The 18,772-nt window shown below is 42.3% G+C and overlaps 1 protein-coding gene across 2 annotated transcripts in view; it reads right to left on the bottom strand.

Moving 5' to 3' along the window:
• The window catches only part of vwa8 (von Willebrand factor A domain containing 8), a 99,663-nt gene extending 82,279 nt beyond the window's left edge, over window positions 1–17,384 (bottom strand). Inside the window, exons 1-4 of one of the 2 annotated variants that reach the window (XM_071340825.1) lie at window positions 17,082–17,384; window positions 16,556–16,633; window positions 16,284–16,414; window positions 13,787–13,897 (exon numbers count right to left, since the gene is read on the bottom strand). In XM_071340825.1, the coding sequence (XP_071196926.1) occupies window positions 13,787–13,897; window positions 16,284–16,414; window positions 16,556–16,633; window positions 17,082–17,220 (459 nt within the window). In that variant the 5' untranslated portion in view covers window positions 17,221–17,384. The remainder of the gene's footprint in view (window positions 1–13,786; window positions 13,898–16,283; window positions 16,415–16,555; window positions 16,634–17,081) is intronic. The other variant, XM_071340824.1, reaches the window with a different exon arrangement.
• Between the last annotated feature and the right edge of the window lie 1,388 nt (window positions 17,385–18,772).

Genomic DNA, 18,772 nt, shown 5'->3' with positions numbered 1-18,772 from the left:
GTAGCACTCAATATTCTCAATAATCCATAATCGACTCCAGCCACTCCATTCCTGTTGTCATGCCATAGAATAAGCTAAAGCACAAGGCTAGGGCATTCATTGGTCCAACTAGGTCATTATTGAAGGTGAGATTCCAATCACTGTAATGACGTCTATTTGCAGATTGACTAGCCTCCTGGGTTGGAGGATGTTTAATATAATTAGAGTTGGACCTGATTCCAAAGGACCAGGATTTTTATTGGATCAAAAAGGGACTTAGGTGGTTGGCATGGCAGGGGGCGAGGTATGTGGCGCAGCTGAATTTTAGAGAACATTTGAGAGGCCCCCATCTTGGTGGTGTAGAGAAATGTTAGCAATTTTAAGCCAATTTCCTGCAATTCCACATTTCCAAAAATGTCCTAATTTCAATTACGATCTTGTCTCATCGCTGTAACTCCCCAACGGGCTCGGGAGAGGCGAAAGTGGAGTCACGCGTCCTGCGAAACATGACCCGCCTAACCACGCTCCTTAACACCCGCCAGCACACCAATGTGTCAGAGGAAACACCGTTCAACTGGCGACCGTGAACAGCCTACAGGCACCCGGCCCTCCACAAGGACTGGCTTGGGCGCGATGAGCCAAGTAAAGCCCCCCCGGCCAAACCCTCCCCTAACCCGAACAACGCTGGGCCAATTGTGCACCGTCCTATGGGACGGTTGTGGCACAGCCTGGGAATGAACCCGGGTCTGTAGTAACGCCTTAGACGCCTTTTTTTGCAGTTTTAAAACAAATTTCCTGTGATTGGACATATTCTGCCATGGAGTTAAGATAAAATATTGCCGTTTTAAAGCTATTATCCTGAGCACTGACTGCACTTGTGAAGGTGGTAAATGACCTTTTAATGGCGTCAGACCGAGGCTCTGCATCTGTCCTCGTGCTACTAGACCTTAGTGCTGCCTTTGATACCATCGATCACCACATTCTTTTGGAGAGATTGGAAACCCAAATTGGTCTACACGGACAGGTTCTGGCCTGGTTTAGATCTTATCTGTCGGAAAGATATCAGTTTGTCTCTGTGAATGGTTTGTCCTCTGACAAATCAACTGTAAATTTCAGTGTTCAAGGTTCCGTTTTAGGACCACTATTGATTTCACTATATATTTTACCTCTTGGGGATGTCATTCGAAAACATAATGTTAACTTTCACTGCTATGCGGATGACACACAGCTGTACATTTCAATGAAACATGGTGAAGCCCCAAAATTGCCCTCACTAGAAGCCTGTGTTTCAGACATAAGTGGATGGCTGCAAACGTTCTACTTTTAAACTCGGACAAAACAGAGATGCTTGTTCTAAGTCCCAAGAAACAAAGAGATCTTCTGTTGAATCTGACAATTAATCTTGATGGTTGTACAGTCGTCTCAAATAAAACTGTGAAGGACCTCGGCGTTACTCTGAACCCTGATCTCTTTTGACGAACATATCAAGACTGTTTCAAGGACAGCTTTTTTCCATCTACGTAACATTGCAAAATGCAGAAACTTTCTGTCCAAAAATGATGCAGAAAAATGAATCCATGCTTTTGTTACTTCTAGGTTAGACTACTGCAATGCTCTACTTTCCAGCTACCCGGATAAAGCACTAAATAAACTTCAGTTAGTGCTAAATACGGCTGCTAGACTCCTGACTAGAACACAAAAATTTTATCATATTACTCCAGTGCTAGCCTCCCTACATTTTTTCAAGGTTTCAAGGTTTTACTGTTAACCTACAAAGCGTTACATGGGCTTGCTCCTACCTATCTTTCCGAGTTGGTCCTGTCGTACATACCTACACGTACGCTACGGTCACAAGACGCAGGCCTCCTAATTGTCCCTAGAATTTCTAAGCAAACATCTGGAGGCAGGGCTTTCTCCTATAGATCTCCATTTTTATGGAATGGTACCTACCCATGTGAGAGACGTAGACTCGGTCTCAACCTTTAAGTCTTTACTGAAGACTCATCTCTTCAGTAGGTCATATGATTGAGTGTAGTCTGGCCCAGGAGTGTGAAGGTGAACGGAAAGGCTCTGGAGCAACGAACCGCCCTTGCTGTCTCTGCCTGGCCGGTTCCCCTCTCTCCACTGGGATTCTCTGCCTCTAACCCTATTACAGGGGCTGAGTCACTGGCTTACTGGTGTTCTTTCATGCCGTCCCTAGGAGGGGTGGGTCACTTGAGTGGGTTGAGTCACTGACGTGATCTTCCTGTCTGGGTTGGCGCCCCCCTTGGGTTGTGCCGTGGCGGAGATCTATGTGGGCTATACTCTGCCTTGTCTCAGGATGGTAAGTTGGTGGTTGAAGATATCCCTCTAGTGGTGTGGGGGCTGTGCTTTGGCAAAGTGGGTGGGGTTATATCCTTCCTGTTTGGCCCTGTCCGGGGGTGTCATCGGATGGGGCCACAGTGTCTCCTGACCCCTCCTGTCTCAGCCTCCAGTATTTATGCTGCAGTAGTTTATGTGTCAGGGGGCTAGGGTCAGTTTGTTATATCTGGAGTACTTCTCCTGTCTTATCTGGTGTCCTGTGTGAATTTAAGTATGCTCTCTCTAATTCTCTCTTTCTCTCTTTCTTTCTCTCTCTCGGAGGACCTGAGCCCTAGGACCATGCCTCAGGACGACCTGGCATGATGACTCCTTGCTGTCCCCAGTCCACCTGGCCGTGCTGCTGCTCCAGTTTCAACTGTTCTGCCTGCGGCTATGGAACCCTGACCTGTTCACCGGACGTGCTACCTGTCCCAGACCTGCTGTTTTCAACTCTCTAGAGACAGCAGGAGCGGTAGAGATACTCTCAATGATCGGCTATGAAAAGCCAACTGACATTTACTCCTGAGGTGCTGGCTTGCTGCACCCTCGACAACTACTGTGATTATTATTATTTGACCATGCTGGTCATTTATGAACATTTGAACATCTTGGCCATGTTCTGTTATAATCTCCACCCGGCACAGCCAGAAGAGGACTGGCCACCCCTCATAGCCTGGTTCCTCTCTAGGTTTCTTCCTAGGTTTTGGCCTTTCTAGGGAGTTTTTCCTAGCCACTGTGCTTCTACACCTGCATTGCTTGCTGTTTGGGGTTTTAGGCTGGGTTTCTGTACAGCACTTTGAGATATCAGCTGATGTACGAAGGGCTATATAAATACATTTGATTTGATTTGATCCTGCAATACACATTTTGTCATGGCTAATGCTGTGTTATTTTGCTCAAACATAATAAAATCAATACTGCTAAATTCATTATTTTTGGAATTTTCAATTCTCCTTGACTGTCTAGTTTTTATTTTGGTGATTGTTAGTTCTCAAAGATTATATTATAAAAAATATATTAGTCCATTATCTTTTCTACATACCTGAAAGCGTTTTTATGCCGGAAATATATTTTTAAAAATAACACTAAGAAAACACCGATTGGGCTTAGATAAAATGCTTATGCGGCCCGCCGAAGGATTTCTATGGCAGAAAAATCTCTGAGGACAGTGATTATTTCTAGCCCCTTATCTATATTAGATGCTGACTACAAGGATGTTGAATTGGAGGAGTCTATTAGTGAGAGAAGAGAGGGAAGAGGAGAGGAGAGCAGATGGGTTGACACACAAAGCCTGAATATAGGTCTCCAAATGAGCGCAAGGCCCACAGGAATACACTGATGCTCTTGTCAACACACCCTTCTGCTAGTACCCAATCCTGACAGAAAACCAGTTTCATGCATCCCGATCTACACACACACACACACACACACACACATGACCAAATCTAGCCAAAACAGCCATTGCTGAAGTAAATGACAAATTTGTCATTAGCTCAATCCATAATGGTGCAGCTATTCAGCACCTGTTGCCATGGGAACAATGGACACCTGTTTTCTCTTTGGTGGGATGGATGGTGGCCAGTGTGGAAGCGGGGGAGGAGAGGTGGAAACACTAATCCTGGTTGCTTTGTTTTCATTGGAAGAAGAGGAGGAGGAGAGGAGTAGGCCAAAAGCAACATTGCTCTGCCTCTTCCTGCAACAATTTGATCCTTGCAGCAAATTATACATTTACCATATTGTCTAGTTGAATAAAGTAGGCCGCAAAAATGAATTATTGAAGTGCAGGATGGATGATGTTTTCCCTGATTGAATGGCCCTAGGATCAATCATCTAGGGTCTATCATCTGAACCCTAGGGAGGGGATGATCTGAGGGCTTCCCCCTGGGGGAATCACTGCAGTTTATTAACACCCTGTCTCCATGGTGACCCAGCTGACTGTTTCTAGGCAGAGTAGAGACCAGTGGATGAGTGTCTACAGGGCTTGACATTAACATGTTTTGCCACTTTTGATTGTCACGTGTTCCCCCCCAAAAAAGGTCTGTGACACAAATGGGCCAAAAAGGTAACTGAAAATTGTTTTGTATGATGCAAGGAACCACTTTACAAAATAAAATGTATTATTATCTTTAAAATGTAGGCTACCCTCTTTCTATTGGCATTTTTGCATATTCAAGCTGGTCTCAAAATACAACACTGCCCCTTTAATCCTCTCCTGGAGGATGGTTGGCCACCCTTCATATCCTATAAAACGTCACAATTACAACCATATACTTTTTTATTTCTTTGTAAAATAATTCCTCATTCAATAAATCAGGGATCAAATGGCTAAAGTAGGCTACTTCAAAGCAAGATAACTAACTAAGATATGAATCCCAGCTTTCCAAAGGTCAGATTTATTTCTCAGCTCCCAATATTAAGCGCTAGAGTGATGGTTTTACAACCGAAGTAGGCCTATGTAGCATTGGTTTAAATCGTTCAAATATTTTTTATTGAACACATACAAGAATGGTGTATCGGTATAAAAGCCAGGTATACAGTTCTTATCTATACATAAAATAGCAGACAGAAACAAAAAGACCCAGGGTTCCGGGTACAAAACAAATATTACAAAACAAGACATACAGAATATGGACAGGTATAAAGAAAGAGGGTAGGTGTCCCCCCTTACCCCTCCCCCCCTACCCCTCCCCCCCTTTATCCCTCCCCCCCTTCTTCCCCCCCTTTATCCCTACCCCTTATTACCCTCCCCACTGCTCGGGTGGCGGTGCCAGCACACGCTGACCAAAGGTGGATTAAAATATTACAGTTGAGAGTGCGTTAAAAAGTACAAATTCACAGCGCCACATGGTCTAAGTAGTAGAGGAAAGGCTGCCAGATTTGATCAAATGTTGATAATTTATTGTTCAGAATATATCTAATTCTTTCTAAGTGTACAGTGTTTGCCAATTCGCTGAGCCATAATTTGGTAGTGGGCGCTTCCCTCTTTTTCCAAAACAACAAGATTAATTCTTTTGCTGAAATGAGACTGTAAGAGATGAGTTGTTTTTGGGGGTTGGTTAATCCGTTTAGGGAATCCGACACTCCCAGGATTATCAGAAGCGGGTCTGGATCAATTGAAGTCTCCAAAACTTCCGAGAGGATCCTAAAAATTCCACTCCAGTATCCATACAAGCTAGAGCATAGGGCAAAGCAGTGGAGTCGTGTACCCTGTGCAGCCTGACATTTATCACACATAGGGGATGTATCAGGAAATATCCTATGCAGTTTGGTTTTGGAATAGTGTAATCTGTGTAATACCTTGAATTGTATGAGACGGTGTCTGGAGTTAATGGAGCAGGTGTGGATGTACTCCAAGCTATCTTCCCAGTCTGACACTGAGATGTCAGTCCCTAGTTCTTCCTCCCATTTTGCCTTAATGGCATCTGTAGAAGGTGTGCTAACAGATTGAAAAGCATCATATAAACGAGATATCAGTTTGTCTGAGGTGGGGGATGTTTTTAGGCATCCGTCAAACATGGAAGGCTTAGCGTTCCCGAATGTTGGGAGGTGTTTTCTAACATAGTCTCTGATTTGTAGGTATCTGAAGAAGTTACTTCTGGGAAGATTATAAGTTTCCCTCAGCAACTCAAAGGAAGCAAAGGTCCCTTCTATATATAAATCCCCTATGGTACTTATCCCCAACTCTCCCCATTGCTCAAAGGTGTTATCAAGGTTAGAGGGGGCAAAGGAGGGGTTCCTGGCAACAGGGAGCATGAATGACATTGGTCTAAGCTCGAAGTGGGTTTTGATTTGCTTCCAGATTCGGACTGTGCTATGTATAATAGGATTGTTACGATAAAGTGACCTCTCCAGATTGACAGGCGACAAAATCACAGCACCGATAGAGAAGGGGTGACACTCCTCACGTTCCATACTAAGCCAGCTGGGTGACGGACGTGCGTCATCCAGCAAAAACGTAACTGCGCGGAGGTTAGCGGCCCAGTAATAAAATATAAAATTTGGGAGAGACAATCCTCCTTCCATCTTGGATTTGCAGAGGTGTTTTTTACCTATCCTGTGTGTTTTATAATCCCAGATGAAAGGATTGATAATTGAGTCCAGTTGTTTATGAAAGGATTTTTTTTTTTTTTTTTTTTTTTTTTTTTTACCTTTATTTAACTAGGCAAGTCAGTTAAGAACAAATTCTTATTTTCAATGACGGCCTAGGAACAGTGGGTTAACTGCCTGTTCAGGGGCAGAACGACAGATTTGTACCTTGTCAGCTCGGGGATTCGATCTCGCAACCTTTCGGTTACTAGTCCAACGCTCTAACCACTAGGCTACGCTGCCGCCCCGGCGTATGAATACTGGGATGTTCTGGTATAGGTAGAGTAGTTGTGGGAGGAAGACCATTTTAATGGCGTTAATTCTTCCGAGCAGGGAAATTGGGAGAGTTCTCCAAAATTGTATGTTTGTCTTGAGTTTTTGCATCAGAGGGGGGAAATTCTCTTTAAATAGTAAGGAGTATTGTTTGGTAACTACAATTCCTAGATAGGTAAATTTTTCTGAAGATAACTTAACTGGAAGATGTTCTAGCCAGGAGGTGTTTTGTAACCGTATGGGCATTAATTCACTCTTGTTCCAATTTATTCTGTATCCCGAGAAGGTACCAAACAAATTAATCACATCAAGAATAGCTGGAATACTAGCTTGGGGTTCTGTTACATAGAGGAGAATGTCATCTGCGTATAGGGAGATCTTATTTAGAGTATCTTTAGTATTATAGCCGTGTATTGCTGGATCAGATCTAATCGCCTGAGCGAGAGGTTCAATGATTAGGGCGAAGAGCATAGGCGACAGCGCACAACCCTGCCTTGTCCCTCTGTAAAGGTTAAATCGGGGCGACAGTGATTGGTTAGTGAGTATTCTCGCACAGGGGTTCCTATATAAAAGCTGGATCCAATTTATGAACCCATCTCCAATATTAAATTTCTGTAGGACTTTGAACAGATAGGACCACTCAACTTGGTCAAAAGCCTTCTCGGCGTCAAGAGATATCACGGCAAGGTCCATGTTGGTTAACCTCTGAGAATACATAATGTTGAAGAGGCGCCTGAGATTGAAGTATGAGTTTCTGTTCGGGATAAAGCCGGTCTGGTCCGAGTGGACCAATTTGCCAATTAAAGTGCTAAGCCTGTTAGCCAGGGTTTTTGCTAAAATCTTTTGGTCTGTATTAAGGAGGGATATTGGTCTGTATGACCCTACCTCTTCCGGATCTTTACCCTTCTTATGTATAACTGTAATGAATGCTTCATCCAAAGTAGACGGGAGAGCTCCCTCCTCCTTGGCCTGAACCAACATTTTGTGCAGGTAGGGAGAGAGCATGTTGCTGAATGTTTTATAGAATTCACCAGGGTATCCATCTGGGCCCGGGGTCTTGCCACTCTTTAGAGATTTAATTGTTTCTCGAATTTCTGCTAGAGAAATTTCCTTATTCAGGAAGTTAGAATCTTCCTGGTTCAGGGCAGGAAGATTACAGTCCTCCAAAAAGTTTTGCATAATTAAGGGGTTAGGATCTGCTTTAGATGTATATAGAGTCTCATAAAACTGTCGGAATCTGTCATTGATGTCTTTGGGGGAAGAGAGTAATTCCCCAGAAGTCGATTTAACTTTGTGAATCATTCGGTCACTCACATTTTTTCGAAGTTGTCTGGCGAGTAATTTGTGTGGTTTGTCACCAAACTCAAAATATTTTTGCTTGGCGTAGAGAAAGGATTTAGCAATTTTAGCTGAGAGAATCTGATTATATTCAAATTTTAAAGAGGTAATTTTTTTATGTTTCTCCATAGATGGATGTCTAGCATTCTCGCTATCCAGTAAGTGAATTTGTCCCTCCAGTTCTACCAATTTTCCCCTGTTTTGCCTACTCCTGGTAGTCTGAAAGGAGATGATACAGCCTCTCAAATAAGCCTTCAGTGTTTCCCACAATAATGTTGGGGAAGTCTCTGTGTTGTCGTTGGTATCAAAGAAAAATGCAATTTGGTCTTTAAGATGTTCACAGAATGTTGGTTCTGTGAGGAGCTGAGGATTCAACCTCCAGACCCTCTCGTTTGGTACGATGTCAGCCAATCTCAGGGAGAAGGTGAGTGGACTGTGGTCCGAGATTATAATATCATGATACCTCACATTACAGGTATAGGGGAGTAGTTTAGCATCAACCAAAAAGTAGTCAATTCGAGTATAAACATTGTGAACATGAGAGTAAAAGGAGTATTCCCTACCCGTAGGGTTAGTGATCCTCCATATATCAAATAAGTTAGAATTCTTTATGTAGGTATTCAAGAATTCACTTGAATAGGAGGTGGGGGTTCGCCGGGTAGAGGATCTGTCCAAGTATTGGTCTAGCACACAGTTAAGGTCCCCTCCGATGACCAGGTTAGTGTGGGAGATATCTGGAATCAGGGCAAGGACTCTTTTGAAAAAAGAGGGGTTATCAATGTTTGGCCCATAGATATTTAGTAGAGTTACAGAAGTAGAGTGGATCTCTCCTATTACGATCACATAACGACCCTCTTTATCCACAATAGTGGTTTTATGTAGAAAGGGAATTCCTTTCCGTACCAGAATCGCTGTGCCTCTCGTTTTGGCAGAGAAGTTAGAGTGATACACTTGCCCCACCCACCTACATTTAAGTCTGCTATGAGAATTATTTTTCAGATGGGTTTCTTGCAAAAATATAATATCAGACGAGAGTGCTTTCAAGTGGGCTAGGACCTTGCCTCTCTTAATTGGTTCGTTTAAACCCTTGACATTCCAGGAAGTGAATGTGAGCCCCGCCCCCCTCTCATTTGTAGTTCCTATGGTGGCCTGCATAACATGTAACTCAGTAAAAAGGTAAGCAAGCGCACCAAACCGTCACGATCAGCATATGTAGCACCTACACCCGAGCAGTGTCCAACCAGCCCCCCCCCCCCTACAAGCACCTTTACTTCCCACCCTGTTCCCCTACTTTCCCCACCATTTACCCCCCCGATCAACCCACCTTTAACAGGCATACACAAATAGGAGAGAAAAAAATATAAAAATAAAAATAATAAACACATTGTCTGGCCGATGCCAAAAAAGCACGGCGCGACCTCTAACAAGAGGTGAAACAAAAATAAAATCCCAACTATACGTTCACCTCTCACTATCCTAGAACTTCTACTAACATATGAACTGAGGAGGCTCCCGCGAGTAAAGTGTTCAATTAACATCTAATAAACCTAAAGAGGATAAGTTGCAACTTAAACATATTGCGCACTTAAGCGTCATCTTGGGTCAATCCCTGAGATAAGCAAGATATAGCAGCACAAGATTATATTGCTAAGCAATGCCGGTCTAAACATGAACCATCAGCAACCGACAGACAGCAGAACATTTACATATTGTGGGTTAGATAGGAAACAAGAATTTTTCTAAATTAAACGTACCCCCAACCAGAAAATAAAATAAAAAATAAAAAGGTTATATATATATATATACATACATACACACATACATACACACATATACACACATATATATATATATACATACATACACACACACACACACCACCCCCAAAATACATGTAAAAGAATATATAAAAAAAAATATATACATATATATATGCATACATACACATACCTACACAAACATTCATGCCCCAGAATAATAATCTACACTAGTTTAAAATATACACATACATTATGGTAACATGCTAAGAGAAAATAATTATAAAGTACGAATAGTAATTATATGTACACACACCTATACAGACACTACCGAGGGCTGGTGGGGGTCTAAATCGGGAGAGCGGCCCTCGGCTAAGACAGAGGCAGAACGGCACAAAACTTCAACTTGCTATCCAGGTGTCTGTGTCTGCCCCTTCCCAACCGTCACCCCCAGTCCCATGCAAGCAGTAAATAAATGGTATTGTAATAACAATAAATGTAAGAATTGAAAAATAAATAACGAAACCAAACAGCAACAAAAAATGGGGGAATATAAGTATGTTCAACCGAAAGTGTCAATGGTCAAACCTGGAAGGCATCGCTCTGAACACAGCCAGAATGAAAGTGACTTTAACTGACCGCCCTCCACAGCATCTTACATGTTCGGTAGCCCTCGTTGAGACCGTTCATTACGGTTTCACCCGTTATGGTATAGTATGGATTCGATTCCATGAGCAGACCCTAACACACAATGACAATGCACTCTAACCTGTACGGGGGATTGGCGTATGTTCCCGGATAAACTTCTCTGCGTCCAAAACCGAGGAGAGCCAGATCTTCTCACCGGAAGGCGGGGTAATTCTTAGTCTTGCAGGGAAGAGCAAGGCTGGGCGAAGATGGAGTTTGTAGAGCTTGGTCATGACATCTCTGTAGGCGCCGCGGTCCTTTGCCACATCGGGCGCATAATCATCATAGACACGGAAGGGGTGCCCTTTATGTAACAGGTTGCCCCTCATTCGGGCCTCGCGCAGGACAAGATCCTTGGTCTTGAAACTGTGACAACAGATGATGACTGGGCGAGGACGTTGGCCCGGTCCAGGCACCGGAACAAGGGCGCGATGTGCACGGTCCAGCTGGGGGTCCGAAGCCAAAACATCCGATCCCATTGCATCCTTCAGTAGCTTGGCGAAGAAGTCGGTGGGGCGAGAGCCCGCCTCTACCCCCTCTGCCAGACCAACAACGCGAAGATTATTACGTCTGGAACGGCCCTCCAGGTCGACCACTTTCACAGAGAGCCTCTGCACCCTACCCTGCAGTGACGAGCACAGCTTCTCTAACTCGTCGATCCTACCAGCGTTGAATTCAGAAGCCCTCTCAAGGTCCACAATACTCTGGCCCTGCGACGCGACCGTTCGAATGGTGCCCTCGATTTTGGTGTCCAGTTCAGCAATAGTAGCCTTAAGATCCTCAGCTAAAGCAACACGTAGTTCTCCCAACGCCCGGGTAAGTTCTGTAAGTGTCACGTTTTTGCCTGTGCCTTCCGCCATGTCTGTCTCGTTGTTTGGTGAGGAGTAGGCCTCCGATAAGGATTTATTGTCCTTTGGTCGCTTATTACTCGGCATTTTTACACAGAAAGTTACAATGTTGTATTAGAAAGAAACGTTTGTTGTAAAACGTGCCATAAAGTAGGTTAAGTTAGATTATTTCGCAAAAAAGTTGCAGGAGCCTCTCACACACAGCCGTTCACTCCAACATGCTAGCTCCGCCCCAGCATTGGTTTAATAAGGCACCTGTTCATCAACTGCGCCTCAGCAGGGGCGATTGTCTGGGGCCAAGTTAACCTCCCCTTTCATGTAATAAAGTCATGACCATCATGCTTTTAGTGAAAGAGGATAATTTTGTACATTTGAGTTTGACCAATTCCAGTCCCATTGCTAAGGGCGTCCTTCCCGTGAGAATTTTTATGTAGAAAGACAGAAGTTCAATTCTGGTGACTTTTTAAAAGAACATTCTATTCCAAAATTCATGAAAATAAAATTATGCTGACACCATCTGAAATATAATTTCCACCTCCAGAAATGGGTTAAATAACAGCATGGAGTTCGTCCATCTGCATTTACCCCATTGGACACAACATCCTGATTATTGTTATTATAAATGATTATTATTTTATTATAAATATGAATATATAAATTATTATTATTCCGTATAATTTTGTCTAGATATTTTTTACATTTACTAAAAACTCAAAGGATTTTTTCCCGGACAAGTGTTAATGTCGAGCCTTGAAGTCTATATGCATCCTCTTATCGATCTCATTGAACCATCATCTTATTTGGGTCAGGTTGAGAGATATAATTACATCTATCTTTTTTTAAATAATAAGGGACATGCATTGGTTTAGCCTAAAAATATATCATTTGAACGGAGCAAATTTCAGGTCTGCTGAGCGCAAACTTGAACGTTGCGCGTTTACTGTGAACACAGAGGCTATACCCGCTTTAAGTTACAGTAGCCTACTTGATCATAATGTAGACCTACCATCAAAAACAATGGAGAAAATGCATTCCATAACATTTTACGACCCCTCATGCTGTAAACACAGTCCAGTTCAAAGTGAATGGCACAGATCCATATATGGCAATGGTCTATTTGCGTATAGGCCCACTGCAGCTCTGATTGGTTATGCCGTGCCGGTCTGTGTAGAGTATGGGCTGAGTCGTGCGTGTAAATGCAATAGAATCCTACTCTGATGCGTTCTGCCTACAACAAAAACTCTTGCATACTAAGTGGTGCATAGTTTTTTCTGTTTCAGTATGTTGCATTGAAAGTGGCTAATATTGTGTTGATTCAATCACAGTTCCCACAGTAAAGGGAAACGTTGATAGTGTTAACTAAGGGGGAAAACTAGAAAGTTGGGTGAAGTTCAATCTTGTGCTTCTCTGCGCGGGCTGATATTTCTGCTGCGTGGCAGTCCTGGGGAGCTACGCGCCTGCGCACAGCTTAGCGGGAACATTGGTGACAAGTCAGTAATAACATATCCACATAAATTCTATCCAATCTTTATGAAATATTAAGTTATTTTTAAATATTGAGGAATGTTAGCTGGCCAAATCATTGATACTGCTTTGTGATCGCAGATGTATCAGCTAGCTAGCTCACCAGCTCACAGAATGGACTGTGTCCTGGTGGATCTCACTGATCATTAGATGGTTAGTGTAGAATAGGGATGGAGGGAAAATCGATACAGTAGAGTATCGCAATATTATATTGATTCTATGACTACAAGTATCGATTCTCTAAAAAGGCAGTTATTAAGGTTGGCTAGCGCTAGTCGGCTGTACCTGCACCAAAACGTTGGTATTTCTCCTCCTATAACTTGGCCTCAAAATTATTTTTAAAATGGTGAGCGAACATGTTTTCAGCACTTTTATTTCAATGACTGATCAAAACTTTTATATTATGGCTCTCTTTTGACCCTCTGCTGCAGACATAGTGAGCAATATGTTTGGAACATCGAATCGCTATAAAATAGCAGTATCGAATCGCAATACATATAGAATTGTGATAAATCGTGATACATATAGAATTGCAATACATATCGTATAGGCACCTAAGCATCATGATATAGTATCGTGTGGTCCCTGGCAATTCCCAGCCCAAGTGTAGTACCAAGCCACAAATAAACCAACCAGGAAAGGGGTCTTTATATTGACAGCAGCTTATCTAACCAGTACATAGGATTGTTAGTTGGTGCTGCTGGAGAGTGGAGCTTTGATCAATGAGGTGCTCTCATTGGAAACCAACAAATTAGTGCTGTTTTTAACAAGAAAGCATATAACCATCAGCATGTAGATGCAATGACAAAAGACAAAACGTCTTAATGTTCACACCACTGACATATCTGACCAATGTTTTAAAACACCTTTTCAGAAGTTCACATTGATAGCTATATAGTGCATACGGATAGATTGACGGATGGATGGGCTGACGGACATATGAACGGTACTCACCTGGTCTATGTAAAAGGCTGTTCCAGATCGTATCTCTCTTCTTTGTTTGAGATCTGTCTCTGTAGTGTCTCTGGACAGAGCTACATACTCCACCTCCCTCTTAGTCAGCTCCTAACCAATCAGGGAAGTCAACACAAAACTTCAGAACACTTCCTAATACTAGAGTACTCCATAACACTTTGAAAACACTCAATAATGCTTTACAGTGTATACTTGTACTAATAGTAATTAGTTATCACACAGCTTTTGATAGTTTATTGCATTGTAATAGTAACTAATATTACTATTAATAGTAACTATAGCGCTATGCTACTGTTGAACATAGGTTTTGGAAATTCACTAAGGTTTGGCAACTCCTGTAATACAGCACCACTCCCTAGATAGGCTTCAGCATGGATAAAGAGCGGCACTTACACACTTCCACACTCATCACATAAGCTGCTGTTACTGTCTATTATCTATCCTGTTGCCTAGTCACTTTACCCCTACCTACAGTTGAAGTCAGAAGTTTACATACACCTTAGCCAAACACATTTAAACTCAGTTTTTCACAATTCCTGACATTTAATCCAAGTAAAAATGTCCTGTCAGTTAGGATCATCAATGTATTTTAAGAATGTGAAATGTCAGAATAATAGTAGAGAGAATGATTTATTTCAGCTTTTATTTCTTTCATCACATTCCCAGTGGGTCAGAAGTTTACATACACTCAATTAGTATTTGGTAGCATTGCATTTAAATTGTTTAACTTGGGTCAAAAGGTTCAGGTAGCCTTCCACAAGCTTCCCACAATAAGTTGGGTGAATTTTGGCCCATTCCTCCTGCCAGAGCTGGTGTAACTGAGTCAGGTTTGTAGGTCTCCTAGCACGCACACGCTTTTTTCAGTTCTGTCCACATTTTCTATGGGATTGAGGTCAGGGCTTTGTGATGGCCACTCCAATACCTTGACTTTGTTGTCCTTAAGCCATTTTGCCACAACTTTGGAAGTATGCTTGGGGTCATTGTCTATTTGGAAGACCCATTTGCGACCAAGCTTTAACTTCCTGACTGATGTCTTGAGATGTAGCTTCAATATATCCACATAATTTTCTTTCCTCATGATGCCATCTATTTTGTGAAGTGCACCAGTCCCTCCTGCAGCAAAGCACCCCCACAACATGATGCTGCCAACCCCGTGCTTCACGGTTGGGATGGTGTTCTTCGGCTTGCAAGCCTCCCCCTTTTTCCTCCAAACATAACGAAGGTCATTATGGCCAAACAGTTCTATTTTTGTTCCATCAGACCAGAGGACATTTCTCCAAAAAGTATGATCTTTGTCCCCATGTGCAGTTGCAAACTGTAGTCTGGCTTTTTATGGCGGTTTTGGAGCAGTGGCTTCTTCCTTGCTGAGCGGCCTTTCAGGTTATGTCAATATAGGACTTGTTTTACTGTGGATATAGATACTTTTGTACCGGTTCCTCCAGCATCTTCACAAGGTGCTTTACCATATTCTTCTTCGAAATTATTAGATTACTTGTTAGATATTACTGCATGGTCGGAAATAGAAGCACAAGCATTTCGCTACACTCGCATTAACATCTGCTAACCATGTGTACGTGACCAATAAATTTGATTTGAAGGTCCTTTGCTGTTGTTCTGGGATTGATTTGCACTTTTCGCACCAAAGTACGTTCATCTCTAGGAGACAGAACGCATCTCCTTCCTGAGCAGTATGACCGCTGCGTGGTCCCATGGTGTTTATACTTGCGTACTATTGTTTGCACAGATGAACGTGATACCTTCAGGCGTTTGGAATTTGCTCCCAAGGATGAACCAGACTTGTGGGGGTCTCAAAAAAAATTCTGAGGTCTTGGCTGATTTCTTTAGATTTTCCCATGATGTCAAGCAAAGGGGCACTGAGTTTGATGGTAGGCCTTGAAATACATCCACAGGTACACCTCCAAATTATGTCAATTAGCCTATCAGAAGCTTCTAAAGCCATGACATCATTTTCTGGAATTTTCCAAGCTGTTTAAAGGCACAGTCAACTTAGTGTATGTAAACTTCTGACCCACTGGAATTATGATAGTGAATTATAAGTGAAATAATCTGTCTGTAAACAATTGTTGGAAAAAGTACTTGTGTCATGCACAAAGTAGATGTCCTAACCGACTTGCCAAAACTATAGTTTGTTAACAAGAAATTTGTGGATTGGTTGAAAAACGAGTTTTAATGACTCCAACCTAAGTGTATGTAAACTTCTGACTTCAACTGTATATGTACATATCTAACTCAATGTCCTCGTAACCCTGCACATCGACTCGCTATCATTGCTCATTGTGTAATAAGTGTTACAATTCCTTTTTCTATTATTATATTTTTTATTGTATTCTGCATTGTTGGGAAGGCCCCGTAAGCACTGTTATTCTACACCTGTTGCTTATGAAGAATGTGACAATTAAAATGGGATTTGATTGCGCAGTGGACTAGTAGAGTGAGTGTGTGTGTTTGTTTTCACCAGGTACTTCATGGCGATGGATCGTCGTAGGGGTCCAGGGGGTCCGATGAGGAACACATCCTGACCCAACAGATCCTTCTGCATGATCCAACGCAGGTGCTGGACCACAGTCTGGGGTAGGGTCTCTGACACTATCACACACAGACACAAGGAAGGACAAGCAAACAAACTCACTGTCTCATTCATTCTCTCGCTCTTTCTCTCTCACATACACAACACACACACAGAAATAAATTCCATTGAAGGTAGAGCAGATCACTGGTGCTACATACTATGATTGATGGGCACTAGCTCTGGGTTCCTGGGTGTTTTGAGCTGGTAGGAGATCTCCCCTATCTTCACTGTGTCACCTGACACACAGAAGAAAAAAGATTGTGTACAATACAGTGATTGATGCCGCACAAAAAACGAATACAACGTTTGCAGGAACCAATGCCACATAAGTGAAAACCAGTAGGAGTAGGCCTAACGTTAACTAGGGATGATTTGTTTAGGGAAGTGTGCCATGTTATGTGAATGTGACAGTGTAATCTGATAGCTTGGATTACAGTAGTTGTAAAACACTTAGCTAGCTAACTACCAGCAACATACGAAATGTAGGTGACAGGTGACAGCTAGCTAACAATCTAGTTACTTCCATGGTGTGGCTAGCTAGCTAACTTGCTAGCCTGTTACATCAGCACACTTTAAATATACATTTAAAGACGACAAAAGTGGGGTTTTAGGCTCAAAAACAATAGTTGAACACTATGATAATAGCCTGTAGTGTTACTATTAACGTTAGCTAGGGTCAGTCACCTGCCGATGTGTTGAGGAGTTTGACCTCATGAGTATTCCACGTCCAGCCGCCTTTGCCCAGGACAGGACCTAAAATATGACGCATTCTCCTCGCAGCCACAGCCGCAGCCGTGCCTTTGCACAGGATCTGCGAATGCATGGTGAAATACTGAAGTTATCGAAGTCAGAATCCAAAAATACAGCACCGTTTTGACTGTTATTTAGCAGTTAGCTACATTCCCTCATGCTGGTTTCATAATGTAGCTACGCCGACACCCTTTCAAATGGCGGAAGATAATAAATGATGAACAAAATGCGTCCGTGTGAAATGTCTTCCGTAGTGGAATCACATCTACCACTTCAATTACCTAGGTCCTAATTCCACAGTAAACTAGTATCTCCGCCTATTAGCATGTAATGAACGTGGACTGTAAGTAAAAGCACAGATAGGGCAAAAATCGTAATAGTGTAAGAAATTGTGTAAAAAGAAAGAGACCTAGGGCCTAAGCTGAAGGAAAGAGTTGTGCCTCCAGGAATCATAGTGCGTACATCACGGGGGTCAAGCTTCCTGACATTCAGGACATATGTACTAGGCGGTGTCAGAGGAAGGCCTAAAAAATTGTCACCCAAGTCATAGATTGTTCTCTCTGCTACTGAACGGCAAGCGGTACCGGAGCGCCATGTCTAGGTCCAAAAGGCTCCTTAACAGCTTCTACCCCCAAGCTATGAGGCTGCTGAACAACTAAACAAATCAAATGGCCACCCGGACTATTTACAAATGCCCCCCCTTGTTTTTGTAATGCTGCTACTCGCTGTTTATTATCTATGCATAGTCACTTTACCCCTACCTATATGTACAAATTACCTTAACTAACCTGTACCCCCTGTTTATAGCCTCGTTATTGTCATGTCATTTTATTGTGTTCTTTTTATTTCGTTTTTCACTTTAGTTTATTTAGTAAATATTTTCTTAACTCTATTTCTTGAACTGCATTGTTGGTTAAGGGCTTGTAAGTAAGCATTTCCCAGTAAGGTAAACACCTGTTGTATTCGGCGCATGTGACAAGTAAAATTTGATTTGATACAAGTTTGGGGTGCTTTTATTTTCTCTTCGAGCTCCAGTGAGAAACAGTGCGAAAAGGTTTGCAGGAACATTGTACAATAAATATGAATAGTAAAATAAGTTGAAACATCAAATAAAGATGACTTCAAATAACTGCAGAACTTTAGGGCCTATGCCCAGAGAGGCAAACTTACTACAAGATGAACTCAACAAAATAAGTGACCTGTAGCTTGCCTTGGCCTTGGCCACACTTCTCTAGCACTACATCACAAACACAAATCTAATGCATGGTAGAGGACAGAGAGGTGATGTAGTCTTAGCTTCACCTTGAACCTGGAAGATTGCAAGAGATGGTGAGTCTGGAAATTGATAGACATTTTCAACATTAATATTATTGTAGTATAATGCATTATAAAAAATGTTCATTAAACCATAATTCAATTTCAAATAGGCTGAGCGTTAAATTTAATCTAAACTGAAAATATACATTGAAAACGCACCCAGTTCTTGGACATCCTGCTATTCGCCCCTCGCAACTCCTGCCATGGAGACAACATGATGCAAGTTTTAGAAAACAAACATTCAAGTACAGGTATATCATGTGGCAGGGCTTGCAAACTATTACAGACAGTGCATTGAAAGGTTGGTA

The sequence above is a fragment of the Salvelinus alpinus genome, chromosome 14 (assembly GCF_045679555.1).
Source record: "Salvelinus alpinus chromosome 14, SLU_Salpinus.1, whole genome shotgun sequence".
Taxonomy (NCBI): Eukaryota; Metazoa; Chordata; class Actinopteri; order Salmoniformes; family Salmonidae; genus Salvelinus; species Salvelinus alpinus.
The sequence above is the reverse complement of the archived record's forward strand: the minus strand, read 5'-3'. Positions and strand labels throughout refer to the sequence as shown.